Source organism: Onychostoma macrolepis, chromosome 24 (assembly GCF_012432095.1).
Source record: "Onychostoma macrolepis isolate SWU-2019 chromosome 24, ASM1243209v1, whole genome shotgun sequence".
NCBI lineage: Eukaryota > Metazoa > Chordata > Actinopteri > Cypriniformes > Cyprinidae > Onychostoma > Onychostoma macrolepis.
In genome coordinates, this window is record NC_081178.1 from 18,131,035 (window position 1) to 18,155,499 (window position 24,465).

At 36.5% G+C, this 24,465-nt stretch overlaps 1 protein-coding gene and 2 long non-coding RNA genes across 4 annotated transcripts; 2 read left to right on the forward strand and 1 right to left on the reverse strand.

Moving 5' to 3' along the window:
• The first annotated feature begins 290 nt into the window (after window positions 1-290).
• LOC131533470 (uncharacterized) lies at window positions 291-3,148 on the forward strand. Of its 2 annotated transcripts, XR_009269116.1 has the most exons (5): window positions 291-337; window positions 657-779; window positions 1,380-1,562; window positions 1,660-1,737; window positions 2,514-3,148. It is a non-coding gene; the product is annotated as an uncharacterized LOC131533470 (long non-coding RNA). The 2 variants fall into 2 exon arrangements; XR_009269117.1 differs by lacking the exons at window positions 291-337; window positions 657-779 and adding an exon at window positions 791-1,005.
• A 1,016-nt stretch (window positions 3,149-4,164) lies between these two features.
• On the reverse strand, window positions 4,165-8,649 carry ccr9b (chemokine (C-C motif) receptor 9b). Its single transcript, XM_058765459.1, has 3 exons — window positions 8,545-8,649; window positions 8,125-8,165; window positions 4,165-5,624 (listed from the first exon to the last, which is right to left on the reverse strand). Exons 1-3 carry the CDS (start codon window positions 8,567-8,569, stop codon window positions 4,581-4,583), a joined length of 1,110 nt encoding a protein of 369 aa, XP_058621442.1. The 5' UTR covers window positions 8,570-8,649; the 3' UTR covers window positions 4,165-4,580.
• Window positions 8,650-20,030: 11,381 nt separating this feature from the next.
• Window positions 20,031-22,294, forward strand: LOC131533569 (uncharacterized). The gene is made up of 4 exons (XR_009269153.1): window positions 20,031-20,112; window positions 21,229-21,298; window positions 21,402-21,553; window positions 21,726-22,294. It is a non-coding gene; the product is annotated as an uncharacterized LOC131533569 (long non-coding RNA).
• Window positions 22,295-24,465: the final 2,171 nt, after the last annotated feature.

Below are 24,465 nucleotides of genomic sequence, written 5' to 3' on the forward strand. Positions count from 1 at the left end.
CCTTCAAATGTGAAGCAAATCTATGTGTTGTGTAAGGTTTCATCAGCAAGATTATTTTTCTTTATTTCTTTATTGGTAGTTTTATTATTGTTGTTGTTTTTATCATTATCATTATTATACTATTATTATTACTATTTTGATTATATTGTTTCGATTTTGAGAATAAAAACAAACAAAACAAAAACATTTAAACCAGGCCGAGGGTTTCTGGGCTTGGTGGGTAACGCAAAGCAAAGCACTGAAACTGTTTCGCGCAAGGTCAGAGGTCGCGCTGAAAAACCGTTACAAACATTCAAGCCAAGCAGCAACACTCAGTGGAGCAGCACGAATATCTGAGGTAAGACAACAAAACCTTTCAGATAAACTATGATCTTTTTGAAAAGCTATGAAAATAACACCTACGTGATGTCATAATTGTGTGTTTCATAATGAATAAATGACGACGGGTCACAGAATTGTAGAAAAATTAAGTACAAACGATGTTAATGTGGCCACAATATTAAGTCAGTTTACCGGTCCAGAGTTAATTATTCCACATATACCATGGTTACTACACCTGAAGACCTTTTCTCAGATGTTTTATTTCAAGATATTTTTTAAAGATTTTAGCCTGCTGGTTACCAGAGCACTCGTGTATTGATTATGTTCACCAACAGAGGGCGCTGCGAGCTACATTGAGTGCTTGGTCACGTGCCGCTACTTCATTCGTGAAGAACCTGGACGACAGCAGCGCGCTATTATCATCAATTCTCAAAAGAGACACCATTGTCCCTATCAAGGTAGTATGTTGAATTAAAATAATACTGTTTGTATGTACTTTATAACTGCCTTTATAACTATAATTTCATGTTGTTTTAACGGACTGAAATTGATGGAGATATTTTAATGAACCTAACTGAGACTACGAAAGCTTAAATATTACCAAAAATGAAGGATAAAGTTAAATTCATAAGATTACAAGAAAACCTAAAGACTGAGATGCCAGCAAGACCACAGACACCATGAGTAAGTTACTATTCTACGGGTTTAAAAATTTGTGGGCACATTTAGGCTACTAATTATTATTAATTATTACCGTATAACTGTTGCCGTCTGGTCGACGCTACGGAGCTCTGAGAACCAGAACGACCAGACACAGGAACAGTTTCTTCCCTCAGATTCCCTCAAATTATTTAATGGGATGTACGGAAGAACTTAGTGACTTTAACATTTTCTCACATTTATGCATTTGGTTGACATTGTTATTACAAAGCAACTTTCAGTGCGTTTCAGTGGTAGGTTTGCTAAAATAAAGTGACACTTCGATACTTACATTTCTATTATCAAGTGAGAATGTTTCATGTATATGTTTATTTTTCTATTATTTATTTATTTTGTAGATGGATGATCTATCTGGCCAAGATTTGTATCAAAAGAGGCCAAGACCAGTAGGGGTAAGTGTCACAGACAGAGTCTGGTGGCACAGACAGTGATCAACGAGTGCCAAAGAAGAGCAGTTGGGGTAGATATTGTTACTGAGTTGAATGAAGAAAAACAAATCTGCGTTGGTTTGGCACACAAAGGTAATAATTCACTGATTTACATGAACAGTAATGCTAAGAGTCACAATTATCAGAAACATAGTATGCCATATTCAATTTAACAAATTTTATATTTAAGGTCTGAATGGTTGCTGCTGTCCTGCTGTTTCCACTTCTATTAAAGGAGAGTCAGAGATCTTTTCATGTCATCAGTGAGGTGAGTGCATTTGGAACAGTGTATCCATAATATTTAAATCTATATTTTTTTCTTTTTCAACCCCTTCTCCTGGTTATGATTTCTTCTAAACATTTAGTTAGGGGTTATTCTGTGGAACTGTTTGTGTCCATGCAGGTTCCACAGTAACATCAGCAAGAATGAATAAAGGGAATATTCAAACAAAAATTAAAATTCTGTCATAATTTACTCACCTTCATGTTGTTTCAAACTCGTATGACTTTCTTTTGTTTTGTGAAAGAAATTATTTTCAAGAATGTCAATGAAAATCATTGACATGTTGTTCTGGACCCCAGTGATTTTCATCATATGGACATTCTTTAACATTCTTAAAAATATCTTATTTTGTGTTCTGCAGAAGAAAAATGGTTGTTTGGAACAACATCAGGGAGAGTAAATGCCGACAAAATATCCCTTTAATGGGTCATATACTTTTGATTACAATTTGTTATATTTAGAATTAACTGTTTTCTCACTGATGTGAACTTATAATATTAGTAAGGGATTCTTGCAACCAAAAAACTCGTAATGTAGTTTTTCATGACTACTTGCCACCCTCTCTATTATCTTAATTATGTTGATAATACCGTTTACACTGCCTCATCTTTCTTTTCAAAGCCTCTTTTACATTGACAGGTTCAAAAATAGTCAAAGATTTATTACTGACTCATTTTTTAATCTTAATTTAAAAAAAAAAACAAATTTCACTTCAACTACTAAATATTGTTATAGTATAACATTATTTTCTCCTTGTTTAGGAACCACATACACCCAACCCATGCTGTTTATAAAGGGACGTGCCTTGGATGCAGAGTCTATTTCAGAAATAATGATGGAAGGGGAGGAGGAGGTCTGAGAAGTAGACAATGTGAACACGGCTCTACACTTCATCTTCAACAATGAATATGCTTCAAAGTTGAGAGACACCCTGACATTCATTGAAAACTGTTTAATGTATTGTGACGCGTGTCCCGAGACCTCATCAGCGTCGCCCTGGAAACGGAGGAGGATCACCTGCACGCCATCAACGCAGGCTGGCCGGCCACACCTGAGCCCAATTACGGGACGCATATATAAGCCGCCAGAAGGCTCAGACGGGCGAGACATGACTCCAGTTGTTGCATCGCTAACTTTCCTCTCTTCTGTGAACAGAGAGCAGCGTCTGACCGGCCAGCCCCGAGGCACACTCACTGCACGGACACCAGACCCTCACCCACGTGGAGCACGGAAAGAAGCAGATCCTGGAGCATGAAGACTCCTCACACGAGCACTACGGCACGACCACAATACACAATAAACGCACCCTTCGGGGCCTTTATTGATCTCACCTTGTCGTGTGATTCTTCCTCCCGTTACAGTATCATAATGCCAAAACCAATATGCCAGCCACAATGGCCAGTTTTTTTAAATTAAATTAATGTATACAGTATGTATATAAATGCATGATGTTGATTGTTGTTTATTTATTGTGTTTGTTGGTTTGTTTGTAATATATATTTATATTTGATTGTTTATTTATTTGTGTGTTGGTTTGTTTGTAACACATTTATGTTTGATTGTTGTTTATTTATTTAGTTATGTGTTTGTTGGTTTGTTTGTAACACATATTTATGTTTGATTGTTGTTTGTTTATTTATTTATGTGTTTGTTGGTTTGTTTGTAATAAATATTTATGTATTAAACAGTTTGTGGACAATCACGGTGTTCTGTCTATATAGTGAAATTGGATTAGTAATGTAGAGTATAATAATAATAATAATTTTATTGCTATCTAGAAAAAGGTTAAAAAAGGAACCCATGAGGGTCATTAATGCACCTTTAAGTGAAGGTTCCAATTAGAACCTTTTCAAAAGTTTCAAAATGAACCTTTAAGGTTCCCCCACAGTTGCAATCTCCAGGAACTTCAAAAGGTTAATTTTTGAACCTTTTCTTCTTCTAAGATATATATATAAGGTTGTGCCTTGCGGTACACCATCTGTGCTTGTACAGGCATAAATTAAGCAATACCAGTGCCCTGGAGTGCTCCTAATCTGGTGCAAAAGATTATTGTTATTTCCCCTTACAAGTGAATGACTTAACCACAGTAGTGACCATTAAACTTATTACTTGAGCACATCATGTCTGTATGATAACTTCTGTACTGTTCTATTGGACATATAGTTTTTCTTCAACTTTAGGCAACTTGGATACTTTTTATCATGCACGCCCCTTCATCTGCTAAATATTAATGATTACACTATGATCTAAACACAGACTGAAATAATAATGCACAGTTCTTTCATAACCAGCCACAAGCTGTAATTTTGTACAGAATTTTAATTAGTTTCTAAAGGTCCATGGGGCCAAAAGTGAATAAACCCATGAAAAAAATATAGATTTTATGAAAAGAAAATCAGAAATCTTTATAAAATAAAATTTTCACTTTATTTATAAAACAAAATTAAATCCATTACACTTAAAAAATTCTCCAAATTCTCAAAATCTATTTACACTTTACAATATTTTTGCAACATGTTTTCTAAAAAAAAGTATGTAAATCATAACAGTATTCCCATTGCATACATTACACTGCTCTAACTGCAATCATCCTTGCCAAAATTGTGGTTAAATGCGCAAGAACAGAATCTATGTATAAAACCTATGTCTCCACAATCTACCATCATGTACAGCCAGATAACTATACGGGAATAATACTATCATAAAGCACATTTCAAAGGCCTTGCCCAAAAATGTTTGCAGTTATAAGGACCTATAACTCCTATAAAAATGACACTCTGTAGATGTAGGCAACGTTTTTTTTAAGGTTGTCAATACTGTAGGCTGGTCTATAAAGAAAAAACAGGGGTGGTGTCAGTGTCAGACATAACAGAGGGCCTCTTGGGAACTTGTTGCAGTTTGCTGTTGTTGACCAGTCCCAGGCCACAGGACATGCGCTGAAGCAGGCTGAAGAGATCCTTCCGAAAGCGAACGCCAATAAATACGTACAGGATGGGATTCAGACAACAGTGTGTGTAGGCAAGACACTTCACAATTTGCCCAGCCATGTCTAAGCTTTGCATGACTTCACAGTTTGTTATTGTAGCATTGTTGGCTTGGCCTGCTTCTACAATCAGATATCCGTTGAATGGCAACTGTGAGAGAACAAATGCGGACACAACTGCAAAGATGACCCTTAGAGCCTTGTGTTTTTCAAAGCTTCGAGCCTGCATGAGTTTACGAATAATGACTGAGTAACACAACATAATGACAATCAATGGGAGTAGGAAGCCCACACTGATCTGTAAAGCCAATACCAAGACTTTGGTACGATTGTTGTCTGTGATTGAATACACCATGACACAGGAAGTGCTCTGGGGGTCAATGTTTTTCACTTTAGCAAAGATAAATTCTGGTAGAGCTAAGAGGCAAGAGGCGAGCCACACAAAAACACAAGTTATCTTACTATATAGCATTCGTTTGTTTTTGTAGTTGTGAGCTTCGGTTACATGAACGATAGCAATGTAGCGGTCCACACTAATGCAGGTGAGTAAGAGCATGCTAGCGAAGAAGTTGATCTTGTAGACCGCAGAAACTCCTTTGCAAATGGCCTGGCTGAATACCCAGCCCTGAGCGGCATTTGTTGCCCAGAAGGGCAATGTGCCTAGGAAGAGAAGATCAGCCACTGCCAGGTTCAGCAGGTACACATCAGTCATGGTCTTGAGGCGGTTTCGCACAGTTGTGAAGATACAGACGACCAGTAGGTTGCCCAAAGCCCCCACGACAAAGATGATCCAGTAGAGAGGGGGCTCGAAGGTCTTACTGAACTGTCGTACCAACTCTTTGTTACATAATCCACCCAGGTCTGTTTCATAGTCATCAGTATCAGTTGTCTGAAATGGAAAGATTTGATATATTCAGGCACTTCAAATTCTGTGCAATGACTGTTTCATTTGATTTATAAAAGTACCTCTTGAAAACCAACTGTACCAATCATCTAAAGCAATGGTTCTCAATTTCATCCTTGCATAACACCGCTCTGCACATTTTGTATGCATCTCATCACTTCAGACGCTTCTTGTATTTGACAGTAAGTGCCCTGCAAAGTGGACATCACAGGATATTCCACCATGATTCCAGTTCAAAGAGAGCGTATATGTTCCATTCAAAGGGCATTAAAGTGTTTGGGTGTGTTAAATAAGAGAGATGCAAAATATGCAGAGTGGCGTTATGTGAGGAATGGAATTAAGAATCACTGATCTAAAGGAACATTATCTCTTCTGTGGAACACAAAAGGAGAGGTTTTGAGGAACATACTGACCTCTGTTTTGGATTTGGACTGTCAAGCTCCAATATGGAAAAAATCGGAAAAAATATAATAAAAGCAGTCCGTATGACTTTTGCACTATATTCTGTAAATATTTTGTTCAAGTCTTCTCAAGATACGTGATTCATTTGTGTGATGAAGAAAATTTAAGTTGTTACTAATAATCTTTCCCTGCATTATTTAATTTGCAGTTCCAGTTAAAACTTGTCACATCACAGCTGGTCACCTTCCATTGACATCACATGTAGACAATCTAATGTAAACAATACCTGTTTATATTAGAGAGTGTACAGCATTTAGTATTTTTAAAACTACGCTTAAAGTATGGCTTAAGGAAAATCAAATATGTGATTATTGACTTGATTTTTTAATTTAATGGAGTATGATGTGATATTGTATGTGTTGTATGTATTGTATTGTTTGTAATTTTGTGACAACATCCTACCCAGGGACTGCAGATGCAAATTAGCTTTATAGCTAACTCTGGCACAACACTTTTGTCTAACTTGGAGCTCAAGCCAAGCCTCAGGTTCAAGCTTTCTTTCGAGGACAGCAATGGTAATTTTTTTGGTTCCTTGCCGCTGTCGCCTCTGGCTTGCTCAGTTGGGGACACTTAATTTCTAGCGATTATCGCCGATTTGATTGCACAGATACTATTTAAACTAAACTGAGTTAGACAATGACATCTCTGAATTCAATAATGAAATGCCTTTAACTGAAAATTGAGTGTTTAATCTTATCATTATACATTACTGACACTCTATCCTCCAATTTGATACTGTTAAGTGCTTTGACACAATCTGTATTGTTAAAAGCGCTATATAAATAAAGGTGACTTGGTAATGTTTACCATTATCTAGCAGGACGGAATGGGTAGGCAAACTTGTGAACTTACAATATTGAGCATGAGTCATGTGGACAGCTTGATACTTTATTATTATTATTTTTATTTTTAATCATTTTCTTTACACTCTTTAATTTTCATTATATGGTAAAGCGTGGCCTGTACATTCTTCAAAATATCTTCTTTCATGTTCAACAGAAGAAAGTAAGTAATAAGTGTTTGAAATGACACGAGGTTGAGTAAATAATTTTTGTGTTAAATATTCCTTTAATTATTCATTTAAGTTCTGCATACCATGGCAGTTTGGTAATGTTATTAATGTAGTTTTATTGAAATTAGGTTATCACTTGTCAAAATGCTGACTATGAAATTTAAAAGTTTGTTTCCCACTGTGTTTTCAGACAATCTTCTACTCAACTGACAACCACTTCCTGTCTACAGTGGTACAACAGTCTCTCGCCATTTTGCAGCTGTAATCCAGTTGATCAGTAAAGTGTGACTCTGTGTGACATCAGGCCCCAGCGAGCTCTGACAATCTAAATTTATGAAACATGTTCCACAGCTTAGCTAAGGTGCAGGTGTCTCTAGTGGAGAAACCACACAAGTACACCACATCCACATCCTCTTTCAACCCTTTCTAAATTGTGCACAAACAGATAGAGCGTCACCCCCTCCCCCCAGAGGTCTTCAGACTCAGACCCCCTTTGGAGCATGTCAAACACTAAATTCTGTTCCATCCTGACATACATACAAGGCAGATAAAGGATATGTGACGCACACAGTGGAAAATCTTTTCATTGTGTTGTTTAAAAAAATCAACAATTTGGAAACAGTCAAATCTGTCTGTATGATCTTAATCCAAGAGATGCATGAGGTAGTAAGATGTGAAGATAAAGATACATAGTTTTACTTGACTGACACAATACATTTTCAGAAAAAGACATCTAATGTCCAAACAATCATACAGCACTAACAAGAACGGATCTTAACAACTGCTAACTGATAAGATTTGCTGTGGGCAGCGTTAACAGTTGTTATGGGTTAACAGTTGTTATTATTGATGACATATTCTAGAACTTTTTAATTTACAAAATGTGACCACATTGACAGTATACTGTATGTCATTTAGCTTTAACTCAGATGTATAATATGCAAAACAGAAGACTTTTAAACCAGAATGTTGGACTCCACAAAATATAATATCATGTATAATAATACTCACCAAGTCTGTCAAATTTGTGAAATTAAAATAATCACTTTCATCTATTAAAAGAGAAAACATGCAATTAGTGCAAAATATAATATGGAAGAGTGCAGTGACATGAAGCAGTGATGAAAAGTCTTTTCAAAGCACTTCAGAAAAAAAAAAATACTATTCTTGTTGGAAGCCAGAAATCATTCAGGTAAACACAGATTGAGTCCTTTTTGGTGCTTAAATTATTCAGTTGATTTAAACCATGTGATTAATTTAATCAAATAGTGAACATATAGGACCAAAGCAGTTAACAGTTAATAAAAAGTCTGACCTAATGACATAACATGACTAATATAGCTGACCTATTAATCTATAATTCCTGTCTTTTAAAAGGTTGTTTATTGTTTAAACAGTCATATTGAATGTAATACAATTTGTGATACTTACAGTCTGAGGTTGTAAAGACAGCCATGTTCCGTCTCTCAGGAGAGTCACAACAGATAACCAAGAGTTTAACAACAGTTCAGTGATGAATAAGCTTCCCCCATTGACTTTGCTAGTTTATAAGACCACAAAGTCACGTGTCTGAGAATAGTAACGTCAGTCACTTCATGTGACAGTTCTGCATCAACAGTGTACAAAAAATAAATTTTGGGTGGAGACTGTAGATACCCATTGCCTTCTGCTCTGAACTGTATCTGTCCTCTCTAATATGATTGAAGCTACTTTATGGAGATGTGGGTTGTTATGACTCAAAAGATGAAACCTTCTGGCGTGCTGCTGCTTTCACCATGCACTGTAACAAACAAACAAACACTCATAAAATACAAGACTTGGTACATTAAACACAACAAGGGTAACAATTAGATAAACAACAGGGTAAATGATAATTTAAAAAGAAGAACAAGCCCATCTTAATATTTCACAAGAAATTACATTTCTAAATGCTAGAACAGAATCATTGACAACCATGTAAATAAAACTGGCAAACACTATAGTAATGCTTGAAAAAGAGCAAATGGTACTGAACCACAAACACATTTTTGAAGGTCTGTTTGAACTCAAAAATGTAAACTCACCTGTAATGCTTGTATGATCAATATAATTTAATATAGGAATATTATGACTAGCAGGACCTTGAGAGAAGGAAGAGAGAGAAAAAAAGAAGAATTCAAAAATAACTAGAAAGAGGAAAGTGAAACAAAAATGTTAGATGAGAATGGTGTGGCTAACTTTTCACATCATGAAATACCAGAATTCCCCTCATTGTGTGCTTTGATTTTCCACTGGTGGTCGTGTTGTCACATAATGGCAGTAAGTGATCACACTGGGAAACTAATTAAATAACCTATATAATGGACACAGAGATGGGAAAACAATGAGATGTTCGCCCACAAATATTTTGTGTTCTCTCAAAAAATGATTGCATTCTTCCGAAAAACTTGAATTCGCTTGCAAAACTTTTGCCTTCTCACACAATACTTGAAAGTGAAGTGTAAAACAACATAAAAAACCAGTACAGCGTTGTTGGAATTTTACTCAGAATCTTATGATTATGTAGATACTGCCTTTGTAAAACATTCTCCATGTGACAACTTGTCTGTAGAACCACTATGATATTAATCAGATGCAGTATTAGATACAACAAATTTGGAAAAACCCAATTAGGTTTTCAGGCCTTCTAAGCCATGTTTACTTCCACTTTTTCTCTTTCTTCTCTGAACTTTGAGTTCTTTGTTAGTTCCTCTTCCCTCACAAATAGCTGGCTCGTTCCTGTCATGGGACATTACTTTTAAAGCAAAAGCCGAATGAAAGATACAGTATTTAATGAACTCAACTCTTGGTTAAACTGGGCAAACTGTAAGACTTTCATAAACCGCTAATTCCTAAGCATTTTATGTTAGATTTTTGTTCAACCTTAATTAAAGCTTAAGCTTAAAGTCTGCACTACAATTTCATCTTGATTGTTTGATTTTAATTCTATTCTGGTGGCATACAGAGCCGAAATTATTAAAATTGTGTCAGTGTCCAAATATATATGGACCTAACGGTATTTCTGTTTGATCAGGCATTACAAACGGATTTCCTTAGGGGTCAAGACAGACTTGATTTAATTGACAGATAACCATATAGTTCAGAATCGGCTTTAAATGGCTAAAACTATAATGTGCTGTTTTTCAAAGAAAAACACATAAACATTTACAGTGGGTACGGAAACTATTCAGACCCCCTTAAATTTGTCAAGTCACCTTTATTTATATAGCACTTTTAACAATACAGATTGTGTCAAAGCACTTAACAGTATCAAATTAGAGGATAGAGTGTCAGTAATGTATAATGATAAGATTAAACACTCAATTTTCAATTTTCAGTTAAAGGCATTTCATTTCAATCGCTAGAAATTAAGTGTCCCCAATTGAGCAAGCCAGAGGCGACAGCGGCAAGGAACCAAAACTCCCTCTGTGACAGAATGGAGAGAAAAAAACCTTGGGAGAAACCAGGCTCAGTCGAGGGGCCAGTTCTCCTCTGACCAGATTGAGTGTTTAATCTTATCATTATACATTACTGACACTCTATCCTCCAATTTGATACTGTTAAGTGCTTTGACACAATCTGTATTGTAAAAGCGCTATATAAATAAAGGTGACTTGACTTGACTTGACTTGACCAGATGAAACCCGCAGTTCAAAAGTTTATATTTCTATTTTAATTTTGTTGCAATTTCTAACAATAGTAGTATTATGTAGTTAGGTATTTTATTATATTTTAGTTATTTTGTTATATTTTTTTAGTTTTATTGTATTCAATCGAGGTTTTCACTGGGGATATGTCTCTGGGTGTACTGGTCTCCGCTGACGATCAGGGCTGTAGACATCATCTCTTGGTGCTGATCCACCATCTGACCGGATACAGACTGAGAAACAGAATAGGAAAGAAACAGACAAATATTAGCGTAGATGCCATTCTACTTACGATGTAACGAGTACATCGTGTGTTATGGGGAGTGTTCCCGGTTCCGGTTGATCTAATTAATGCAGCCTAACAATCCTTTAACGGATTTGAATAATAGAAGCGTATTAGTGTGTTATGTGTAAGCCAGGCTAAAGAGATGGGTCTTTAATCTAGATTTAAACTGACAGAGTATGTCTGCCTCCCGAACAGTGTTAGGTAGATTGTTCCAAAGTTTGGGTGCTAAACAGGAATAGGATCTGCCGCCCGCAGTCGATTTTGATATTCTAGGTATTATCAAACGGCCAGAGTTTTGAGAACGCATTTGACGTGGAGGACTATAATGTGATAAGAGCTTGCTCAAGTACTGAGGAGCTAAACCATTCAGGGCTTTATAAGTAATTAACAAGATTTTAAAATCTATCCGATGTTTGATAGGGATCCAGTGCAGTGTTGACAGAACTGCATTTGACGTTGAGAGCATTGGACGCAATTTAGATATGCTTTTGAGATGAAAAAATGCAGTTTTACAGATGCTAGAAACATGGCTTTCAAATGAAAGATTGCTATCAAACAGCACACCTAGGTTCCTGACTGATGAAGAAGAATTGACAGAGCAGCCTTCAAGTGTTAGATAATGTTCTAAGTTATTACATGTGGTGTTTTTAGGTCCGATAATTAACACCTCTGTTTTTTCAGAATTTAGCAGTAAAAAATTACTCGTCATCCAGTTTTTTATATCGACTATGCATTCCGTTAGTTTCTCAATTTGGTGTGTTTCACCAGGCCGTGAAGAAATATAGAGCTGAGTATCATCAGCATAACAGCGAAAGCTAACACCATGTCTCCTGATAATATCTCCCAAGGGTAACATGTAAAGCGTGAAAAGTAACGGCCCTAGTACTGAGCCTTGAGGTACTCCATACTGCACTTGTGATCGATATGATACCTCTTCATTCACTGCTACGAACTGATGGTGGTCAGATAAGTACGATTTGAACCATGCTAAGGCGCTTCCACTAATGCCAACAAAGTTTTCTAGTCTATTCAAAAGAATGTTGTGGTCGATAGTGTCGAACGCAGCGCTAAGATCCAGTAGAACTAATAAAGAGATACAACCACGCTCAGATGATAGAAGCAGGTCATTTGTAACTCTAATGAGAGCAGTCTCAGTACTATGATACGATCTAAATCCTGACTGGAATTCCTCACAGATATCATTTTTCTCTAGGAAGGAATATAATTGTGAGGATACTACCTTTTATAGTATCTTTGACAGAAAAGGGAGATTTGAGATCGGTCTGTAATTAACTAGATCTTTGGGGTCAAGTTGTGGTTTCTTAATGAGAGGCTTAATAACAGCCAATTTGAAGGTTTTGGGGACATATCCTAATGACAATGATGAATTAATAATAGCCAAAAGAGGATCTATGACTTCTGGAAGCAGCTCTTTTAGTAGTTTAGATGGAATCGGGTCTAACATACATGTTGTTGGTTTAGATGATTTAACAAGTTTATACAATTCTTCCTCTCCCACAGTAGAGAATGAATGGAATTGTTCCTCAGGGGATCTATAGTGCGCTATCTGATGTGATACTGTAGCTGACGGCTGCAAGGATACAATTTTATCACTGATAGTATCGATCTTGGAAGTGAAGTGAAGTCACCTGCTTGCTTGCTGCTATGCTCTTGGGAAATGCCAACACCTGTTGATGCTTGATTTTTCGTTAATTTAGTTACTGTATTGAATAAATACCGAGGGTTATGTTTGTTTTCTTCTAGAAGAGACAAAAAGTAATCAGATCTAGCAGTTTTTAATGCTTTCCTGTCGGATAGGGTACTTTCCCGCCAAGCTAAACGAAATACCTCTAATTTAGTTTTCCTCCAGCTGCGCTCCATTTTCCGGGCTGCTCTCTTTAGGGCGCAAGTGTGCTCATTATACCACAGTGTTGGACTCTTATCCTTAATCTTCCTTAAGCGTAAAGGAGCAACCGCATCTAAAGTGCTAGAAAAGAGAGAGTCCATAGTTTCAGTTACATCATCAAGTTGTGCTGAGCTATTGGATATGCTGAGGAACTGAGATAAGTCACGAAGATTATTTATAAAGCAGTCTTTTGTGGTAGAGGTAATGGTTCTACCATATTTGTAACAAGGAGTTGGCTTTACAGCTTTAGCTATATGGAATATACAGGAGACTAGATAATGATCTGAGATATCATCGCTCTGCTGCCAAATTTCAATGCCACTAACATCAATTCCATGTGACAGTATTAAATCTAGAGTATGATTTCGACAATGAGTAGGTCCTGACACGTGTTGTTTAACACCAATAGAGTTTAGAATGTATATAAATGCTGATCCCAACGAATCTCTTTCATTATCAACATGGATATTAAAATCACCAACGATTAGGACTTTATCTGCAGTCAGCACTAACTCCGATAGAAAATCAGAAAATTCTTTAATAAAGTCTGTATGGTGCCCTGGTGGCCTGTATACAGTAGCCAGTACAAACATCACAGGGGATTTATCATTAACACTTGTTTCTTTGGATAACGTTATATGAAGCACCATTTCTTCGAACGAATTATACTTGAAACCCGACCTCTGAGAGATACTGAAAATATTGCTATAAATTGTAGCAACACCTCCCCCTTTACCTTTTGGACACGGTTCATGTTTGTAACAGTAATCTTGGGGTGTAGACTCGTTTAAAGTAATGTAATCATCTTGTTTTAGCCAGGTTTCTGTCAGACAAAGCACATCTAGTTTATGGTCAGTGAACATATCATTTACAAAAAGTGCTTTTGAAGAAAGGGATCTAGTATTCAGTAAGCCAAGCTTTATCATGTGTTTATCTGTATTATATTGTTTTTTTATTTGTTGAACATCAATTAAATTTTACTATTACTTTGGTTTGGATGTTTTCTGTATTTTCTAGTTCGGGGAACAGACACAGTCTCTATAGAGTGATATCTAGGTGAAAAAGTTTCTATGTGCTTAGAGTTAACTGACTTCTGTGACGTGAGGCGGCTAGCAGACGGTCGGTTTAGCCAGTCTGTCTGCTTCCTGACCTGGGCTCCAGTTAGTCCAGTACGAACTCTAAGACTATGTGCCATATTTCTAGAGAGAAGAGCGGCACCACCCCAGGAGGGATGAACACCATCTCTTTTCAACAGGTCAGGTCTGCCCCAAAAATTCTTCCAATTGTCTATAAAGCCTATGTTATTTTGCGGGCACCACTTAGACATCCAGCCATTAAGTGACAACAGTCTGCTATGAATCTCATCACCCCGGTAAGCAGGGAGGGGACCAGAGCATATCACAGTGTCTGACATCGTACTTGCAAGTTCACACACCTCTTTAACATTATTTTTAGTGATCTCCGACTGGCGAAGTCAAACATTATTAGCGCCGACGTGGATAACAATCTTACTGAATTTACGTTTAGCATTAGTCAGCACTTTTAAATTTGCCAAGATGTCAGGCGCTCTGGCTCCTGGTAAACAATGGACTATGGTGACTTTTTTTTATATTGCAGCCATTTGCTAAAATCATTTAAGTTCATTTTTTTCCTCATTAATGTACACACAGCACCCCATATTGACAGAAAAACAGAGAATTGTTGACATTTTTGCAGATTTATTAAAAAAGAAAAACTGAAATATCACTTGGTCCTAAGTATTCACACCCTTTGCTGTGACACTCATATATTTAACTCAGGTGCTGTCCATTTCTTCTGATCATCCTTGAGATGGTTCTACACCTTCATTTGAGTCCAGCTGTGTTTGATTATACTGTTTGGACTTGATTAGGAAAGCCACAGACCTGTCTATATAAGACCTTGCAGCTCACAGTGCATGTTAGAGCAAATGAGAATCATGAGGTCAAAGGAACTGCCTGAAGAGCTCAGAGACAGAATTGTGGCAAGGCACAGATCTGGCCAAGGTTACAAAAAAAATTCTGCTGCACTTAAGGTTCCTAAGAGCACAGTGGCCTCCATAATCCTTAAATGGAAGATGTTTGGGATAACCAGAACCCTTCCTAGAGCTGGCCGTCCGGCCAAACTGAGCTATCGGGGGAGAAGAGCCTTGGTGAGAGAGGTAAAGAAGAACCCAAAGATCACTATAGCTGAGCTCCAGAGATGCAGTCGGGAGATGGGAGAAAGTTGTAGAAAGTCAACCATCACTGCAGCCCTCCACCAGTTGGGGCTTTATGGCAGAGTGGCCCGACGGAAGCCTCCCCTCAGTGCAAGAACATGAAAGCCCGCATGGAGTTTGCTAAAAAACACCTGAAGGACTCCAAGATGGTGATAAATAAGAATCTCTGGTTTGATGAGACCAAGATAGAACTTTTTGGCCTTAATTCTAAGCGGTATGTGTGGACAAAACCAGGCACTGCTCATCACCTGTCCAATACAGTCCCAACAATGAAGCATGGTGGTGGCAGCATCATGCTGTGGGGGTGTTTTTCAGCTGCAGGGACAGGACGACTGGTTGCAATTGAGGGAAAGATGAATGCGGCCAAGTACAGGGATATCCTGGACGAAAACCTTCTCCAGAGTGCTCAGGACCTCAGACTGGGCCGAAGGTTTACCTTCCAACAAGACAATGACCCTAAGCACACAGCTAAAATAACGAAGGAGTGGCTTCACAACAACTCCGTGACTTTTCTTGAATGGCCCAGCCAGAGCCCTGACTTAAACCCAATTGAGCATCTCTGGAGAGACCTAAAAATGGCTGTCCACCAATGTTTACCATCCAACCTGACAGAACTGGAGAGGATCTGCAAGGAGGAATGGCGGAGGATCCCCAAATCCAGGTGTGAAAAACTTGTTGCATCTTTCCCAAAAAGACTCATGGCTGTATTAGATCAAAAGGGTGCTTCTACTAAATACTGAGCAAAGGGTCTGAATACTTAGGACCATGTGATATTTCAGTTTTTCTTTTTTAATAAATCTGCAAAAATGTCAACAATTCTGTGTTTTTCTGTCAATATGGTGTGCTGTGTGTACATTAATGAGGAATAAAAAAAATGAACAAATGATTTTAGAAAATGGCTGAAATATAACAAAGAGTGAAAAATTTAAAGGGGTCTGAATACTTTCCGTACCCACAGTATATTTGTGAGTGAATGTTGTGGACGAGAGAAAATATATCTTATTTAAAAAAAAAAAAACATTTTCTCAGGGTGTTTGTTCTCTCAGTTGATCACAGGTGATTCCTTTTGTCTCACACACTGCAATTAGCTCTGTTTGTGTCACATCCTGTGAGAACACTTTCCCAGGCCGTGTACTGCCTGGAGACGACCGTTTTGTTCTACGTTACTGTGGTCTAAAGTGAAAAAGAAAAATGACAAACCCGTGGGCACGACACCTCAACTTCATAGTAATATCTCGGGTTCCTTTGCAGAAAAAAAAAAAAAAAAACTTTGTACCCGAGTAGTGAAACTGTCAAATCAGGTTTTGGTACTGAAACCCCCTTGTGTATGACATGGAGGATGTTTTCAGATGTATGACTTTCACACCAAGTAGACTTTGCACTGTATCTGTTTCTCAAGAAAAGTGACAGCCCAAGACCACATTTGAACACCTGTTAACTAAGGACATTGTTCCCACAAATTTAATTTAAATGTCGTAAAAATGTTTAGTTAATAGAAAATGTACTTCATGTGTAATATAATGTAGTCAGATTAATTCAGTCATTTAAAAAAATAAAATAATTTTTTATATATATATATATATTAGTCAAGTCACCTTTATTTATATAGCGCTTTTAACAATACAGATTGTGTTAAAGCAACTGAAGTGTCGTCCGCCGCAATTCAAAGAACAAGACGCCGTGCCAGAGTTTGATTCCAGAGTAGGTTTTATTTTTTAATGGAATAAAACCTGAAAACTCGTTTGCAAAGGAGTCCTCCCGAAAACTTGTTGTCTCTCGTATATATACTCAAAAAATTAACAAAAGGGAGGGGGTCTCTATACATTGAACCCCACGTCTACCATCCTATATTTTACTAGTGTACGTAATTCTATCTGTCCCATAGGAGAGAAGACCATCCTGACTTTATGGTAAAGGGGAGAAAAGCCCCCTCCTCATTTCTTCCAGATGTGCTTTGCCACGTACACATTTTGACAAAAAGGCCTTCAGAACATATTGGTAGATTCAATAGATACATTTTTGGCAAAATTCACCTTGATTAAGTCTAAATAATTCTGATTAATATCAATAAAAATCTTCTACACAACTTTACAGTATCAAATAGGAAAACAGTGTGTCAATAATGTAAAATGGCAAGATTAAAAATTCAATTTTCAGTTAAAGGCATTTCATTTTTGAATTCAGTGATGTCATTGTCCAGCTCAGTTCAGTTTATATAGTATCTGTGGAATCAAGTTGACGATATCGCTGGAAATTAAGTGTCCTCAACTAAGCAAGCCAGAAGCGACAGCAGCAAGGAACCAAAACTCCATCGGTGACAGAATGGAGAAAAAACCTTGGGAGAAACCAGGCTCAGTTGGGGGGCCAGTTCTCCTCTGGCCAGAAGAAACCAGCAGTTAAATTCCAACTGCAGCAAAGTCAGACTGTGTAGAACTCATCTGGTTCCCGTGGTCTTGTCTCGATGGCCGTCTAGGTGACGAGATCTTCACTGGGGACCTGTTTCTGGGGCTCATCTAGGTGACGAGATCTTCACTGGGGATCTGTCTCTGGGGCTCATCTAGGTGTCCTGGTCTCTGCTGACGTTCAGAGCTGTAGAGGTCATCTCTAGGTGCTGATCCACCATCTGATCTGGATACGGACTGGATCGGGTGGCTACGGTGATCTTGGAATAAGAAAGAAACAGATTAATATTAGTGTAGATGCCATTCTTCTTACGATGTAACAAGTACATCGGGTCTTATGGGAAGTGTTCCCGGTTCCAGTTGACCTAATAAATGCAGACTAACAATACTTTAACAGATTTAAATATTAGAAGCATATTAGTGTGTTATGTGTATGCCAGGTTAAAGAGATGGGTCTTTAACCCTCTGGGGTCTGAGGTCATTTTGGGGCCCTTGAGATGTTTTGACATGCCCTGATATTTGTGCTTATTTCAGCTACTTAAAACATACTATTGACCAACATGTAATTGTTTTTTGTATTCAGCACAAACTGTGCTACAATAATATGTGACCAAGATGGATGTACATGTTTGCATTTTTTAGAAAAAAAATATTATGCGTGGTTAGTAAGTTTTGGGAAGAAAAATGTAGCTGAAATAAGGCCATAAAACCCACACTAAATAGTTCTGAATAAGACTTTTGAGTAATCAGTCTTGTAGGCTAGAATATTTACTTCAAAATTATGTGAAAATCATTCTGCTTACTCATTCACAGAAAACAATGTTGATTTAAATTTTTCAAGACATGTTTTGTCATCGAGGGTCTATTTGCGAGGGAATGGCAATGGCCATGAATATTAAGTGAGTCTCACCTGAGAGACAAAGGGCCCTCCCCTAATGGCCCCTGATGGCCCATCAGTGTGACTGTGACTTTGAGGCAGGTAAGAGAGAATGTGAGGAGATTGAACATAATGAAGGTCAAAGACCACAGAGGTGTGAACAGACTTTGAGTCATTCCTGCAACAGATTCTGTTCAACAAGTGAAACAAGTAAATCACACCTGATATTTACGTGTGTTATTTAAGTGTTTCTACTTCTTTCCATGGATTCAAGAAGAAAAAAACATAATCAGTAGAAAAGGAGCTTGTTTTAACATAGAATATCAGTGTAGTTGAATATCTGATGTTGGTACAGCGCTCTCAGAGGAAAACAGTTTGAAGAGACATCAGGATACATCTGGTGCTGGTATCTGATTCAATAAAATACAAACAACAACAAAAAAACACACACAAAAAAAACATTTGTTTCTGTGTGATAAACGTAAATAGTGGTCCTCAATCTCAACAGGTGGGTTAAACGAAGTCAGATATTATTGCACTTTTCACTGTACACGAAGCAGATATACTTTAACATTGAGCAGTTTTAGCTGGGCGATGTTGATAAAAATGATCCACTGTTTGAGATTTAGCTGTTTTGTAGGCTATAATGTATATTTACATGTAGCCTATATTCTTTATTTTATGATATGATGATAATTCACTGTAGTTCAATAAGACATAGGACAAACCCGCAAATGGTTTTATTTTAAAGAACAACTGCGGTGACAAATAAGACAATAATACCAAATAGTCCATCAGCGTGAACTGGGTTTTTATGTGTGGATAATGGGAATAAAAACCTTGCTGAAACTATACAGGTGCTGGTTATATAATTAGAATATCATCAAAAAGTTGATTTATTTCACTAATTCCATTCAAAAAGTGAAACTTGTATATTATATTCATTCATTACACACAGACTGATATATTTCAAATGTTTATTTCTTTTAATTTTGATGATTAGAGCTTACAGCTCATGAAAGTCAAAAATCAGTATCTCAAAATATTAGAATATTACCAATACAAAGAAAGGATTTTTAGAAATCTTGGCCAACTGAAAAGTATGAAAATGAAAAGTATGAGCATGTACAGCACTCAATACTTAGTTGGGGCTCCTTTTGCCTGAATTACTGCAGCAATGTGGCGTGGCATGGAGTCGATCAGTCTGTGGCACTGCTCAGGTGTTATGAGAGCCCAGGTTGCTCTGATAGTGGCCTTCAGCTTTTCTGCATTGTTGGGTCTGGTGTCTCTCATCTTCCTCTTGACAATACCCCACACTGTAAAAAATTGCTGTAGTTTCTACAGCAAAATTTTACAGATTTTACTGTTTAAACATTTTACAAGATGTAGCTGTAATCCGCAATGCATTATGGGTCAAATAAGGTTTTACAGTTGTTAACTGTATATTTCCATGTCAACTGTAATTAATTTACAAGAAGCAGGTGTTATCACTGTAGCTCCTGCTTTTTAAACTACTTTACTGTAGTGTGGCATTATGGGATTGCACGCGCATCATTCAAATTTGAAATCCAGCGACTGGAGAAGTGCCAGAACTATTGAAGATTAGAGGCTTTATTCATAATTCCTGGTAAGTTCACTTAATTTTACTTAAGAAATGTATCCTTTTAAATTTAAGTTAATGTATAAGTGATATCATGCCACAATAGCCTGCGACCACACATTTAGACAAGCGGCCTTGGTATGTGCAGTAAACTGGAAATTGCTATCATAGCATAGTTAGGCTAAATGCTGCATTTTTCTCATTTTGGCAGTTTAATTTTCTTATTGAGAGCATTTAAAGTAGTGTTTACCCAACTTTTAACAATGCCCAGCGCCAACGATTGTCATAGTAACGTTAACTTCTATCTGTCGAAATAACTGACAAACACGACATTAAAGCTTGTCCGGGGCAATTTTTTTGTGAAATACATCTTTACATGCCCGATTGGACAAGTTAGCATGATTAAAACTTGAGTGGAAAAAAAAATAACTAGGGAAGCATCGAAACGCAAGATTGATTCTGATTTTGCTAATGTTACATTCAACAAACAAATAACCTTAACAGCACACATAAACTCACGGAAGAAACATGAGGTTAATGTTCAAACTGTCGAGTTTATTTATAACACATGATATTGTTAAGTAGCATAACAAGCGATCTGTTGCTGATTATCACGATTGCAAATGTTACGTAGTTCAATAAACAATTAGTTAACATTAAGTTACTTACTTTTAGACATAATATTGACTGTTGTTTTATTTCACCAACGAAAATCGTTCCAAACAAAGATCAAAGCAAAACTCAGCGGTGTTTTTACTGAATGATTCAGCATTCTGAACGAATCGGTTCAATGAATGACTCAATTGACTCACTCATTAAATTATTTGCTGCCACCTAATGGCGGTTTAGTTTCACGTTTAAAAGTGTCATTGCATTTTTACAACGTTTCTTATTTGTAATTTCAAAAATTAATGTAAAACATTAATGTCATAACACAGTTGTAATTTTGCATTATAAATTATTTAATTTGATTGGTGGTACAGTTCTACAATGTATTGTTATAATTGAATTTATTAATCAAATGTAAAAGTTTATTTTAAAATATATGCCTTTTTGGGTGTTCATTTTGGTCTCATTTATGTAAATGCATTTTTATTTTATTTAATTTTTTTTAATCAAGATAATTTTCATTATTTCTTGTAGGTGCAAAGAATAGCAGCTGATGTGGAGAAATGTTTGATGCTTCAAGACTCTCTGAAGCTGATTATATTAGGTAATGTATTAATTCTTATTAATGCTGTTGTAAATCATTTGATAAACTTGTATTGAAATACTGTATTGTAAGTTACATTATTGCTTCTATTTATTCATTTCAGGTGCACCCAGTGGCTTTTGACTAGGCCTATTCGAGGGTCACACGGTTGTGAATTCATACCTCAACTTTGCGGCTGGATTTTCAATCTTATTACAACTTCAGCCTGGCGTCCCGGGAGCAGGCGTCTTTTGCACACTTGAATTAATTTCAAAGGTAACATGTTTTACTTGAGTAATTTCATTTGTGAAAAAGGTTACTTATTTAGTTTAAGTACTGGTAAATGCTGATTGTATTGTATAAGTGGCATTTTTACATTTATTTTATTGAGCTAGTTTCATTCAATACTGAACTTTATTCTAAAGCTTCTGCTTGTTTTTATGTGCAGATGTTTTGTTGGAATCACAACACTCACTGGATACAAGACGGATACATGGAGGCAAAACAAGTGGAAAGGTCTCAGAGAAGAGGGACAACCCTCATGTGTGTGCTCATCTCAGAAAGATGATGGACTTTCAGTATGTATTTATTAAATTGTCTTTTGCAGGAATATTCTAAATTTAATAGAACATAAGCTCAAACAACAGAATTTGTGGTATAATGTTGATTCCAGCATTTTATTTTAATCCTTTAACCAAAATTATACAAATTCTGTTGATTGACCTTAATTTTTTTATAGAAAGTAAATGTTCTACTCAGAATATGGCTTATTTTTTTGTGATATAACAGTTATTTGTAGTTATTTTGTGATGCTATGTTATTTTTATGATAAGAACTGTTGAAAGACTGACATTTTTATTTTTACCAGTAAAAGCCTTGCAGTGTCTTTCTGCCAGTTTTAATAAATATTTATTTGCAACATCTTTGACTTGGTTTTTATTCATTTGTAAATGTATTAAGATAGTTCTCATGATAATTCATTTAAATCAGTATTTTACAGTTTACTGTTAAAATTATTCTTTGCAGCATTTTCATTGTTAAATTATTACAACATCTAGGATTTAGGGGTATTTACAGGATTTTATTGGCAACTTTTGTTGCCAGGTAAATACTGTACTTTCGTGAGATTACAAAATATTGCTGTAATATAAACTACAAGTTTAATTCAATGTTACTGTAAAAAATACTACAAATTACTGTATTTCACATACAGCAATTAACTGTGATTTGCTTTGCAGTATTATACTGTAATCCATTTTACAGCAATTAACATCATTTTTACAAGATTTTATTGGCAACTCTTTTGCCAGTAACATCCTGTAAATTCTACGGTACATTTTTTACAGTGCATAGATTCTCTATGGGGTTCAGGTCAGGCGAGTTTGCTGGCCAATCAAGCACAGTAACACTATGATCTTTGAACCAGCTTTTGGTACCTTTGGCAGTGTGTGCAGGTGCCAAGTCCTGCTGGAAAATGAAATCAGCATCTCCATAAAGCTTGTAAACAGAAGGAAGCATGAAGTTCTCTAAAATTTCCTGGTAGATGGCTGCGTTGACTGTGGACTTCAGAAAACACAGTGGACCAACACCAGCAGATGACATGGCAGCCCAAATCATCACTGACTGTGGAAACTTCACACTGGACTTCAAGCAACATGGATTCTGTGCCTCTCCACTCTTCCTTCAAACTCTGGGACCTTGATTTCCAAATGAAATGTAAAATTTACTTTCATCTGAAAAGAGGACTTTGGACCACTGAGCAACAGTCCAGTTCTTTTTCTCCACAGCCCAGTTAAGATGCTTCTAACGTTGTCTCTGGTTCAGAAGTGGCTTGGTAGCCCTTTTCCTGAAGACGTCTGAGCGTGGTGACTCTTGATGCACTGACTCCAGCTTCAGTTCTCTCCTTGTGAAGCTCTCCCAAGTGTTTGAATCGGCTTTGCTTGACTGTATTCTCAAGCTTGCGGTCATCCCTGTTGCTTGTGCACCTTTTCCTACCCAAATTCTTCCTTCCAGTCAACTTTGCATTTAATATGCTTTGATACAGCACTCTGTAAACAGCCACACCTTTCAGTAATGACCTTCTGTGACTTACCCTCTTTGTGGAGGGTGTCAATGTTCGTCTTCTGGATCATTGCCAAGTCAGCAGTCTTCTCCATTATTGTGGTTTCAAAGAACAAGAGATACCCAGAATTTATACTGTAGGGATGGTCATTTATTCAAACTCAAATGTAAATATTCTAATATTTTGAGATACTGATTTTTGACTTTCATGAGCTGTAAGCTCTAATCATCAAAATTAAAAGAAATAAACATTTGAAATATATCAGTCTGTGTGTAATGAATGAATATAATATACAAGTTTCACTTTTTGAATGGAATTAGTGAAATAAATCAACTTTTTGATGATATTCTAATTATATGACCAGCACCTGTATATATATATCTTTTTTATTATTATTTATTTTTATTTTTTTTGCATATAGGCCTATTTTAAATGTTTTTGTTTACTAAAACAGCTGTTATTAAATCTGACCTACAGCAAATATTATTATTAATGTGCTTTAGTGTGTATTTAAGCAATAAATGTTAATTTTCTCTGCAACATTTTTATTTATACTTTTATATATAGGCTATATGCACAAATTAAATTACTGGTTTTATGGCTCAATCCTTTAAAAAGAACCAGGAATCACTGTACTATATTAAGTCTACTGATTTTGGATTTTTAGTAGTTATTATAGTCTTTAATAAATAAAAAAATATTAATCACAGAGAAAGTCTCTTTTACTCATTAAAAGTGCTCACGTATCTATTGTACAGATTTACAGCTCTGAGTGATTTTCACTCAGAGATTTTCAGCCTGCCGATCCTCAAGGAAATATAAATGAAGCGCTATTCAGCTTGAAGAACCCAGAGGTGCTGTCATCAAGAGTTTATTTGTAAACAATGACTTCATCTAACTAAAATTACCATGGTTACTAAACAGATAATAATTAAGATAAGCCTATGATTCTAGAGTTAGCACATAATATTTCTTTAATATGGCCAAATTAAATACACCCCAATCGTCCAGATTGCACTCTGGAGTACTTCAAACTGCATACTCTGCGTATAGGGAGCGGAGGTATTGCATATTCTTTTCTATACTTTGTTTTTTACTGTGAAACAGAACACGCGCCAGGAGAGCC

Coding starts and splice junctions, on each gene's coding strand:
- ccr9b (XM_058765459.1), bottom strand. CDS start 8,569: ATGGCTGTCTTTACAACCTCAGACT. Junction 8,166..8,544: donor TGTCTTTACAACCTCAGACT/GTAAGTATCACA, acceptor CTCTTTTAATAG/ATGAAAGTGATTATTTTAAT. Junction 5,625..8,124: donor TCACAAATTTGACAGACTTG/GTGAGTATTATT, acceptor TTTCCATTTCAG/ACAACTGATACTGATGACTA.